Consider the following 12870-nt stretch of genomic DNA (forward strand, 5'->3'; position numbering starts at 1 on the left):
TAGATATAAATTTATTCCATTATTATCATCTTACGTGTACACTTCCTCAATCACAGACACAAGACATTCTACATAGCTGTTGACGCTTCTTGTCTTCTTTCCAGTTTGGTCTTCGGAAACATCAGTGAAAGCATCATCAAAATAAATATGTGCTTCAAAATCAAAAGCTTCCTTGTTTTTAAGAGCTTTGTATTTGTCCAATCTAAAGCAAAAGGATAACAGGAGAACATGCAAAGCATATTGTATTACAAAAGATGGCAAAGAAATGTGTCTTACTTGTATTTAACTATATTAAGCCACCAATCAGCAAGTGCTGAACCAAAAATGGGCCGGCTCCTAAGCTTACATTCTTTCTTTTCAAATAAAGTTACCAAGAGAACAAAAAGAAAACATAATAAAACAGTATTTCCAAATCTATTACACACAAAAATCAATGAGATGACTAATTATAACAGAATTTGGATATTTAGAGCCTGATGATCAAAAGCTCTCCGTTCAGGTGAGATGATATAAAATGATCCTTCAGCACCTAGAGATCCCTAGTGAAGTTTTCAAAAGGCAACTTTTGCTATACTTCTCCAAGGGGCATTCCCTGCATTTCTGTATGTGAAGGAGAGGCCATCCCAGTGCAATATAGCACTGAATGACATGACCGTTCTGCTGCATTTACACAATGCTTTGTATTTTATAATACTTTACACTTCAGATTAAATTGTATTACATTTAAACTTTGCACTATTTCGTATACAGCAGTGTATTTAGGATTATGAATTTACAAATTCTGATTATGCTTTTATAGCTTCTGCGTAACTTTAACAAATTAGAATCATATTTTGTTTATTTATGTGTATTTATAACAAATTACATTGCACTTTGCATTTCTTCTATTTAAAATAAAACTGAAAAACTGTCAGCTTTAGTTTCCCAGAGTGCTTCATTAATTTTTTTTTTTTAATAACTTTATTTATAAGAAGATCCAAGGCATGCATGGGAATAACAGTCACAAAAGTTCAAATATTTGGTCATAAACAAATACATATAAAATAGTAATACAAAGACTGTAGTACAAGGTGACAAATAAGATGCAGATTTCATGCATGCAAATTGGATCCAAAATTTTCTGAGTTTTTCTTACAAACAAAAAAAGAAACATATTAACAAAAAACACATGATCTAAAATGGGAACCGTACTTACCCAGAACACCTCCGGATCCCCCCACACAGATCCGCAAGAAGAAAACAGTAGGAGCCCAGAGAGGCTCCCAAGAAAGTCTATGATGTAGCTATATTTCCAGTTATGTGCACAAAGGGGAGTAAAGCAGGACCCAATCAGAGGATATACACCAATTACCCCTAAGATTCTCGTTTAAGGCATACAAGCTATTTTTAAAGGGTAAAATAACTCTATCCCTCACGACTGCTGGGAGATGTAGTAGGTAAGCCTCCCATTTAAGAAGGAAGCGCTTTATTCTCTTCTCAGGATCTCCCTTAGTATCTGCCTGCTCTATTAGCATTTGATTGTGTATTTTCCTGAGTAGTTGCTGAAAGGGTAAGGACCGGTTGTTCACCCATTCCTGTAGGATGATCTGTTTGGCTAGCATGAGAACCGTAGTAATAAAAATGTCATGTATGAAAGTCCTGTCTTTTGGAATTAAAAAAATAATATGATGAGGTGTGAGGGGTACCCTTTGTTTAGTCAATTTGGTGAGCCAATAGGAAATTTTATGCCAGAAGCTCCGTATCTTAGGGCATTCCCATAACAAATGGATCCAGTCAGGGGAGTCAAAACTACATTTATTACAAAGATTCTGAGCCCCAGGTACCCATTTAGAGCGCATACTAGGAGTGACATAAGCCTGGTGTAAGAACTTCATATGAGGCTCTCTCAGATTAGCAGAGACAGTACAAAGATTTGCCTTCTCAAAGCTTGCTGCAACCAAGTCCGTGTCGACAACCAACTCCCCATAATGCGACCACTTCAATACAATCCCACGTAGAGTGGAGTTCTCAAAGTGGTGGAGTAGAAGGTTATAGGTATGGGAGAGTCTGAAGGTGCCCAATTTTGCCAAGACACACAGCCTATCTAAATTAGATGTTTCCCTAGATAGTAGACCTGCTGTAACTAATTGAAAAATATAATGTCTGCATTGGAAATATGCAAACTTGTGGGTAGATGGGAGGCCAAAATGGATCTGCAAGTCCTGAAATGACACTATCTTAAAGGTCAAAGGGTGAAGAAGTTGATGAAGCCTAGTGAGCTGTGACTGCTGCCACAGTTGAAATATCTTAGTGGTGTATCCAGGCAGGAAATTAAGGTTGCCCTGAATTGGAAGATACTTACTCACCGAACGTTGCATCCCCCATAGCCTACAAACTTTTGCCCAGGCTCTCAGGGGATCCCTAAAGAGTATATGGTTCTGGACAGAAGGAGACAAGGATCTAAGGTCAGCATGAGGCAAAAAGGCCAGATGCAGTGGCTTAATAAGGGCAGACTCCAAGCCAGGAACAGTGTAACATTCATTTCCCACCAACCAGTCCAGTACGAATCTGGACAAGGCAGCCCAATTATACCAGCAGATGTTCGGGAGGCGGAGTCCGCCCCCACCCGGTGGCATTACCAAACGAGTTTTGCTGATTCTGTGCTTCTTACCCTGCCAAATGAAATTCCCAACAGAAGCCTGCAAGGAACTGGCATCCCGCTGAGTTAAAAGAAGTGGCAGCATTTGTAACGGATAAAGAAGTTTGGGCAGAGCAACCATCTTAAAGAGGTGTACTCTACCCGAAAGAGTAAGGGGAAGCCTTAACCAACCCTGCATCATTCTTTTGATGCCATGAATAATACCACTAATGTTTAGAGAGTATAATTTATGGGGGTTTACATGGATAACTATGCCTAAATATTTAAAGCTACCGTCGGTAGTCCTAAGACCTGTATCCGCTAGGGACATGTTACCATTATTTTGCAACCAAGTGACCTCGGACTTATCCACGTTAATCTTATAACCTGAGAATGTACCAAAGCTATTAATAATATCCATGAGGGGGTGTAGATTTCTCAGAGGGTCTCCCACAAAGAGCAACAGGTCCTCTGCGTATAGTGACAAGTGATGTCTTTGTCCACCCACATCCAATCCCGCACAGTGTTGTCTGATAAATGATGCTAGCGGTTCGATGGCCAGGTCGAAAAGGAGAGGAGAGAGCGGACACCCCTGCCTCGTACCTCTCTGCAGAGTAAAAGAATCGGAGAGCCCACCATTGATTATGAGAGAAGTCCTGGGAGCAGAGTACAGCCTCTGAAGAAAGTTAGAAAAGTTCCCATCTATACCAAAATGCATCAAGGAAGTGTGTAGGTGATCCCACTCAATCCTATCAAACTCCTTCTCAGCGTCAAGCGCCAAAAGGCAAGCATCTGGCAGAAGGGAGGGAGAATGTGAGTGAGAATTGTACCAATAATGTGCAGAGATACCAATGGTTTTTCTGATGTTTACTACTGAAGATCTACCCTTTACGAAGCCAGTCTGATCCGTATGGACTATAGAAGGCAGAACACAAGCCAGCCTGTCCGCCAGGATTTTTGATAATAATTTGTAGTCCCCGTTTAGTAGGGAAATTGGACGGTATGACGCAGTTTGGGTAGGATCCCTGTCTGGCTTGAGCAAAAGACAGATATTAGCCTTAGAAAATCTAGAGTCCATCTTTTCACTGCCTGCTAAGTAGGCTGAAAATAACGAAGACAAGATTGGGGCGAGCTCCTCATCTAACAATTTATAATATTCTGCAGGTAAGCCATCCGGACCTGCAGCCTTTCCTAATTTACTATGACGCATGGCCTTTAGTACTTCCTGCGGCTGAATTGGTGAGTTAAGGAGTGAAGTCTGCTCGTCAGTCAGAGCCGGCAGCTGCACCGCCTCCCAGAAACGTTGCTTTGCCTCTAAATCAATTTTTTGTTTAGAGTACAGAGATGTGTAATAGTCTACAAATTCAGACATTATTTCCTTAGAATTAGTGGTTAACTGGCCCTGTGCTTTAATGGCAAGGATGTGGGATTTGGGGGTATAGGATTTAACTAGATTGGCTAGCAGTTTACCGGCCCTGTTGGCGTGTCTATAATAACGGCCTTGTCTGTGAATATTGAGTTTGTTGTCTCGCTGAGCTAGGAATGTGTCTCTAGTTTGTTTGAGGTCATAATAGGATTTCCTGGACGAGGGTGTGGGGTTAGATAGATAGTTGTTATAAGAATCTGTAAGCTGGGAAAGAAGATCCCTATCCACTTTTTTAAGACTCTGATTATAATGCGCTGAGAAAGAAGTTATGTGGCCTCTCATTACTGCTTTTGAAGCATGCCAGAATAAGTCTTGGGTGTTAATATGAGCGGCATTGTCTGATGCATAATGCGTCCAAGAGGCTTTAAGGTGCCTACGAAAATCTATATTGTTATACAGATGGGAAGGGAACCTCCAAGACCTGGTGAAAGGCCTGGGAGGTTGTGGGTGCAAAACCAAAGTGATTGGGGCATGATCCGAAATAGTAATCTGTCCTATGTCAGAAGAATAAACCTGTGGTGTTATGGCTGAGGAGGTTAAAAAGTAGTCAATGCGAGACATAGTATGATGTGTCTTTGATAGGCATGTATAATCTCTGCCATCTGGGTTTCTTGCCCTCCACACATCCAACAAGTCCAAGGTGTCCTTAAAGGATGTAATTAGTTTTGCTTCACGCTTATATCTACCTGTATGCGCCCCAGAGACCCCCGAAACAGTAGGATCCCTGAATCTGTCTAGTGGGAGAGCTTGGGCCAAGTTAAAATCACCCCCCATGATTATAGGAGCATCGTATGTAGAGAGGATCGCTAACAAGTCAGTCCAAAAGGTAGAGTCAAATACGTTGGGGCCATACACATTACATAAGGTGAAAGTAAAGTTGTCAATATGGAAAAAAGCAACAATAAATCTGCCTCTCTGGTCTATTTCTAATTTGGAAAAGGAAACTGCAAGACCTTTCCGTACTAAAATGGCCACCCCTCTTTTCCTACCCTCTGTAGGGGAACATATAATGTGACCTACCCAGCGAGATTTCAACTTCTCATGCTCCTCTGCCGTCAATTTAGTCTCCTGGAGCAGAGCTATGTCGGCACGGAGCGATTTTAAGTGTTGAAGTATTAAACTCCTTTTTGCAGGGGACGAGATGCCCCCTAAATTCCAGGAGACAATCCTACAAGGGGTGGTCATTTATAAAGCTCATGCAGGTAAAAAGCAAGCTATCAGGAAAGTCAACCCTGCCTAACTCAAGTATCAGCATATAGAGTGTAGGAAATGTAAAAAGACTTACAACTATGTGAAAGAGTATGTGTCCCTCCCAGGATAGATGGTGCAAATTTGTTCGGATCATTGGTGCATGAGAAGTGTGAGGTGCTTTCTGACTTACAGTGGTGCGACAAAGCAAGTAGATCTTCAAGTTACAATGATGCAGATCTGTAGGGGAGACCAGAGGCGTCCAGGCAGCGGCATCAGAACCTCTAAAAAAAAAGCGAATACAGAGAAAGGCATAAATAATGCAATACAATATTCTCCAGAACATATTAACATCAGCAGATTGAAATAACAGCCAAAAGGGAGTATAAATGCATCTGGGCTGTGGGTATGAGAGATTTCCCATGACAAAAGGAATAACCCAATGATGTGAATCCACAGATCCACTCCCAGGGGGAAGGCTAAAGGACAATACAATATGAGGGAGTATATGGGTGACATGTCTCACTTCAAGAAATACTCTTCTCTGAGGGGTTTCAAAGGGGGGCAGGAGTATGAGGTTATTCATGTGCACAGGGTGACACAGGCCATAGAGTACTAGATATTTACATAGAAACCCCTGCACTACATACAGGCCAATGAAGCATAAGGTGCAAAGCAAAACCAATAAAAGAAAACAGTCATGCATATAGAAATTAAGAACAACAGAAACAATACAATAACAAATTAAATAGAACATCTGTGAGACTTTGGGTCCCACACAATCCAGACAGCATGTGAAGGCAGGGAGAGGGGCGCCACCGCAACCAGGGGGGGGAATAATCACGGTCAGACATTTTTGAGAAGGACCATAGGTTTCGGCTTAGCAACACCCCGGCGCGGCAGCGCCCCAATCCCCGACCCCAGGTGTATAGGTTCTGGAGTGGACCAAGCAGCAAGAAGAGTAACCCCTGTAAAAAAAAAATAGCATTCATCCTGAAATACAGTGTGAGCTAAGTTTGAAACAATGATACTTAATTCCGAGTTCTCAGCCATTGTCCTGTCTTCGCTCCGATGCCAGGAAGGCCTGTGCTGCTGCTGGAATATGGAAGGTTTTAGGACCAGACGTAGTTTGGATCTTTAATGTAGCAGGAAACATAAGGGCAAATCTTCTCCCCTGATCATGTAGGTTGGAACAGATTGATGCAAAGTCCCTTCGCTTCTTAGTAACCTCCACAGAGAAGTCCTGAAATAACAGGAGACGGCGATCTTCATAGGTGACTTCTTTCGCTGCTCTGTAGGCTCTAAGGATGGCTAGCTTGTCCTGAAAGTTCAGGCATTTAAAGATGACTTGGCGTGGCTTCTCCCTGGAGTTTTCCAGGTATCTGTTTGGGCCTATGCGGTGTGATCTTTCAATGTCTAGCGGTATGCAATCCTGAGGCATTCCCAGGAGTTTAGGCAGAGTGATGGCAGCAAATTCCAATAAATCTTTATCCTTGATAGATTCCGGAACTCCAATAATCCTTAGGTTATTTCGCCTACTGCGATTTTCTAGATCTTCCACTTTGTCTTGAAGCTGTTGGTTTTGCTTCAGCAGGTGTTTTAAGGATATATCGGATTCTTGTTGCCTATCTTCAACACCAGAGATTCTCTGCTCTGCCGCGGACAAACGTGTGGAGAACAGACGCACCTCGCTGGTCAATGTGTCCACTCCAGCCTGTAAAGTGTCCATTTTAGGCAAGAAAAATGCCTTAAGCTCCTGCAGCAATGAAATATGATCTCCTGAGGGCTGACCCTCAACATCAGAAAGTGAGGCGGTCACTTGCGCTTCCATGGCGTTCCGCTGTCATTTATCTTGATTTTTAGATCTCTGACTCATGGTGTTTTTTATAGGCGGTGGCAACCTTTGAAAATAATCATCAACATTCATAGAATAAAGTAAGAAGGGGATGATGAGTTTGCAGAGATATATATTATTCACTAGCTGGTGCTGTTACTCTCCAAAAAAGAAGCAGAATAAACCAAACTGCATGGGGTCTGGAAAAACAAATAACAGCAGTAGATCTCAGGGGGCACACAGCAGTAAATAAACTTCCCTCTTCACTCACAGTCACAGCCCACCAGGAGGCAACGATAGCTTATGTAGAGATAGCAAAGGGGCAATCAACAAGGTACCTTGTAGAAAAAAAAACATCCAAGAACCAGTAGGAACAGCAGTAATGTGTGGAAAGTTCCAGTATGTGCAAAAACAGTGCATAAGATGTCACCCCTCTCCGCAATGGTGTCTTGTGCATCCAAATTAATAAGGAACAGGTTAAATTAACTGAGCGTCTCTTGTCATGTAGTGCAAAGACAGTACAGCCCCCATATAGCTCACCCAGACCGGCCACCAGCAGAGTCGCTCTCTTCAAATCAATCCGACCAGCCAGCACTCTCATAAAAGGAGCTGTGTAGAGATGCAGCCTTTTCCAATGTCCCTGTGCTGGGCGATATATGCAGCTGCGAGAGGGGGGGGGATCCGGGATGTAAAACTTTTTTGTCTCCAATATGGCGCCATTCGCGCCCTTTTCTTCCTCCTGTCTTCCGTGGGCTAGGACTGATGTTAAAGTCGTTTGTGCAGGGATATCTTGTAGCCCCGATGCGGTAGCGGCATTAAAACCGCTTTAACAAGCAATGCTGAGGCACAGGGGTCGGCTGGAAGCGGTGTAAAGAATAAAGTTGGAGACGAAGTTGCGGAGCTCCTGTGTCCTGCTTCCAGCCCGATGCCCCTCCCACCGGAAGTCGCTTCATTAATTTTTATGGGCAAGATAATCAAACAGTCTCTGGTTTGGAGAGAAAGTATCGTGCAGCCTTCACAGGGGTTGAACTCCCTGAATTTTCTAACAAAAAGGGTGAAACCTGGTAGTTCCAGGGAGACAAGAACTGTATTCTGTAAAAAGTAATGAAGCTCTCTGGGATACAAAATTTCACATTGGCGAGAGAATGTAACTGGAGAACACCTGGAGCTGATATAAATGCTCAGTTTGCATCAATTACAAATTAAACTGAAATGTTTTCACTACAATTTAACTTACCTTTGTCTATATTTTAGTATGTATTACTTTTCTGTTCTTGAAAATAAATGTTTTTTGAATTTTAAGCAACATTCAACTGTATACAGCTGACGAGATAAATAAGTCGGATCAGCTTGTTTAAAATGCTTACATAATTTCTCAAGAAATGTGAAAGAGCTTCAAACATCTGGGAAATCCTCTGTTCAGCCCAGGGAATTGCCCTGTCCCTTCCATTTTCTGAAACTGTCAGTTTTAAGTTTACAATGGAGCAAATACAAAGTAAAATGTATTTTGTAAAAGATACACAGAAATTATACAAAGTATAATTCTAATTTGTAACACAAAAATTTTCAAAACATATTCAGAAATTGTAAAATCACTGCTAGATCTAAATCTAAATATATTAAAATATAAAAGAGAAAGTGGAAAGCTTAAATGCAATACGACTGAAAGGACCGCATCTGAAGTGTAAAGTAATATAAAGTACAAAGAACAAAGTGTAACAAAACTTTCTTGTCATGCAGTGCTATATTGCACTTGGCTTATTTCTTCTTTATATACAGAAATGAAAAAAAAAAATTTTTAGCATTCAGTGAGTTCAGCCCCTATGAAATCTGCATTGTAATTTATCTACAAGATGGAGAATTCTTTGATCATCAGGGACATGATGAAAACTTACATCATGATGGTAGATTACAAAAACTACATAATACATAGTTAAAGGGACACTCAAGTCAAAATTAAAATTTCATTATTCAGATAGAGCATGCGATTTCAAACAACTTTACAATTTACTTCCATTAAAAAAAGTGCACAGTGTTTTTATATTTAAACTTTTTGAGTCACCAGCTCCTACTGAGCATGTGCAAGAATTCACAGAATAAGCGTATATTCATTTGATTGGCTGATGGCTGTCACATGGTACAGGGGGAGTGGAAATAGACATAACTATTAAAATTGTCAAAAATAAAATCTACTATTCATTTGAAGTTCAGACTAAGTGCTATTGCATTGTCTTGCATTTGTTGATTATGCAAATCTACTGTGTTGACTGGTCCTTTAACAAATAGAAAATGTACAATAATTATTAATAAAAAGAATTTTTAAAACATAATTTACAGCAATTTCATTTTAAACAATTTAGCAAATGTTAATCTATGTAAATATCCAGCAAACTGCAGAAAAGCAAGTTCTAAATTTGTAAATTGATATGTTTAAATTTTAAACTGTATTTTGATATTTTTAAATTTTAAATGTAATATCACTTTTTAAAACAATCTTATTGTGGTTTAGTTTACTACCAATATTTAATTGTCAGAATTAACCATATTGTATTTGATCAGTGTATTTCTAAAATATCTTCCATGAGGCTTGTTAAAGTTATGTTGCTATAAAAAGCTGCAGATACAGAAGGAAATCAATAGCACAATGAGTAGTGATCATCCTACTGTAGTTGTCAGCAATTTAATGTCTCTTTAAGTTTGTGACAATCTTAAACATTTGCAGAGATAACTAACTGTGTTGTTTCCTGTACAGACATAAGTAGACTATGGACTCCATTTAACATTCAGCGGGTGGACAAGGTTCGCTATCAAGAACCTTATTCACATAGCCTCACTGCAAGTGGGCAGCAGTATGCTACGCGCATTTATCATTGCACAATCCGCTGTACAATGTCACCCCCTGCTTGCATGCAGCCAATCGCACACAAGAGGGGGCTGTCAATCATCCCAATCTGATCAGATTGAAATGATTTCAATCAGCCTCCTAAAATGTCGTGGACAGACTGCTGCTAATCAACTAGCATTTCAGGTCGCTCTTAGCTTGGTAAATGGAGTCCTATATCTTGTCAGTCACTTTTAAACATTAATTATGTGTATACATTTGAAAAAAAAAGATCACGCCTGTAGAATGTTTTGCCATGTCCAGTTTTTATATTACTTTTTTTCACCAGTGAACTGTCAAATTAGGCTACTTCTACTACTTTGTTGGCAAATAAAGAGAATACCTGAACAATGATGTCATAATCTTTAGCATTTCATCAAATGTCTCATGCCACATGGTAGCGCACAAATAGATCATGACTTTGTCCTGAGATCTGTAAGAAAATGAAACAGAATAATAAATATATATTTCTATAAATTTTGTAAAGCATTATAAAAAGGAGCAAACCTTTAACTGATGATGAGTTTCTGAAATTTTGGAAATCAAAGCTGATTTAAAGGGACATTTAAAATGCATAACTATATGAGTGTAATACTTTATTTTAATATATTTTACATGTATTTTGTTATACTTTACTTCATATCTCCAGTTGCGCAAAATGTTTGTAATATGAGAGATGTTTAGCAGGCAGGGTTGCATTATCTATTGAAAGTATAGGCCACGCTTATTGCCTGTTATAACAATTTGTGAGCTATTCTGCGAGCGTGCCCAAGATATTGATAGCTCATCCTGTGCTATCAATAGTGCTCCACTATAGTGCTTAGAGCATGTTTACAATCTTGAGCTTACCTCAGTATGTGCTTATGGAAATATCTATAGATTTAGATAGGGGGAAAGATTAGCAGACAAAAATATTATGATATAATTGTCATATAAATAAGCTGTTTTATCTAGTAAACATTTACATTTGGATCTTATCCTGAGCTATATTTTTTATCTAATTCATTAGATTTCATAGATTACATGCAACAATCTCACATGTTTTTCTTGTTCAATGTAACATTTATGAAGCACAATAAGATATAAATGGCTAATTACAAACTATAAAATGTGTTTTTTTTTGTATACAATAAACAATCACTGACCCATTGGGGCCGATTTATCAAGTGTTGGGCAGACATGATCCGTTGTAGCGTGAAATGCTTGTGCAATACCCCCTGCACATTCGCGGCCATCTGATTGCAGTCCACTGCCTCAGAGGTGGCAGACGAGTTAAGGAGCAGCGGTCTTATGATTCCGACGAGCTTGACTGCTTCATAAATCGGCTCCATTGCCTTTAGTGGTGTATGTAGTGTTTGGGCTATGCTAGGTAATGAAAATCTGCTATCCTTGAATTCCCATCTCCAATCATTTAAACTTTTTGTCTTATATGTTTCTTACTGTCAGATGCCAGAGATACACAGGGGGTCACATGCCCTCACTAGATCACCATGAATCACAAATTTGCAATAAATCAATAAATAATTTTGGAGACTATTGAAGTAATGAAAGCATCATGACTTGACCCTTCCAAATTTGCTTCCTCCATAATCTGCTGCCCTAGGTACAGTCCTATTTGGCCTAAACCATAATATGCCACTGGTCGCCTTTCTTTACCCCTTTCATGTCTTCAAAGCTTAGCATATGTCATAAACAAGCTACTGGTATTTTCAGTATCATCTTGTAATTACCTCCTGTTGTCTTCATTTTGTTCAGTTTCTATTGGTTGAGTTCTTACGTTAAGCAACATTGATTGATCGACAAAAGCGGCTTCATATAAGCGGAGTATAAAAAGCTGAGTTGTCCTTTCTATCCTTTGTAATTTTAACTTCCAAACATTGCTAGTGCAAAGGATGAACCCAATGTACCAACATAGTGCAGCTAGGCCTATGATAACAAGATTTGAAACACTGCTGAAAGACAATGTTTGACATAAATTATTGGACACTTCCATGAATAGATTTTGGGCCACACTGAGGCTGTCATTTACTTTAATTTTGTTGTACAGAACAGAAATGTTTAAATATCCTGTCCCACCAGTGCTTTGTTTAGCTGCTTCCGAAGTAAAAAAAATGCAAAAAACTGCAATAATAACAGCAATGGGAGTAGTCACTAGAGGCAAAGCAAAACTTCTTCGAACTGAATGCATTTTACATGCCACAACTCCAAACCAATGACAAATTACAGAAGTCCCAGCTTGGATACAAAAGAGGCTGATCACTAGGTGAAGTTCCTTAGCCGTAGCAAGTTTTATCTTAGACCAGTCTTCCCCAATAATTGGAATATAGCTTCCTACAAAAACTGCAGTCACAAGGATTCTAACCAGACTGCTGAAAATGTACAACATATTTTTGCAGTCATTCTTCTGGTCAAAGATATCTGTAACAAATTTAACCCAATTTATGGATATTAAAAATGCTGCAATCAATGCGATTATGATATAGATATAGATGTTTGGAAGGTTCATGTTGATATATCCTATAAAGAACATTATGTAGCCAGCTATGAGAAACACTACAGATAAAATTGGAATAGTCAATTTCCAAGTTGGCCTCTTAACATGGTCAATTATTTGAAAAAATGAAGGAATCAAGCAGACACTGTTAAGGATCATGATGTTGCTTATAATGTTGAAGTGAGGCATTGCCACTAATATCAGCATTGATGTTCCAAGGGCAACTAAGCTCTGAGTAAGGCAAACCTGTAGAAAGAAACACAAATCAGTTACTAATGAAATCACTACAGATTATTTATAGATACATAAAAAGATTGATAGAGTGATTGGTCAATAGACAGACATTTTATCTATATGTTTTCTAGTGGTTATGGTAAATCAATATTAGTATCTTAAATTTTAGCTATAAAAACAAAAATGGTAGGGGTGC

The 12870-nt window shown here is 39.4% G+C and overlaps 1 protein-coding gene across 4 annotated transcripts in view; it reads right to left on the reverse strand.

Annotated features, from left to right (window-relative positions):
- The window catches only part of LOC128656891 (chitin synthase chs-2-like), a 160160-nt gene that overhangs the window by 48992 nt on the left and 98298 nt on the right, over positions 1-12870 (reverse strand). For all 4 annotated transcript variants that reach the window (XM_053711060.1, XM_053711059.1, XM_053711058.1 and 1 more), the window contains exons 4-6: positions 11677-12686; positions 10290-10379; positions 35-202 (exon numbers count right to left, since the gene is read on the reverse strand). In XM_053711060.1, coding sequence (XP_053567035.1) covers positions 35-202; positions 10290-10379; positions 11677-12686 — 1268 coding nt within the window. The remainder of the gene's footprint in view (positions 1-34; positions 203-10289; positions 10380-11676; positions 12687-12870) is intronic.

The sequence above is a fragment of the Bombina bombina genome, chromosome 4 (assembly GCF_027579735.1).
Source record: "Bombina bombina isolate aBomBom1 chromosome 4, aBomBom1.pri, whole genome shotgun sequence".
Lineage (NCBI taxonomy): Eukaryota > Metazoa > Chordata > Amphibia > Anura > Bombinatoridae > Bombina > Bombina bombina.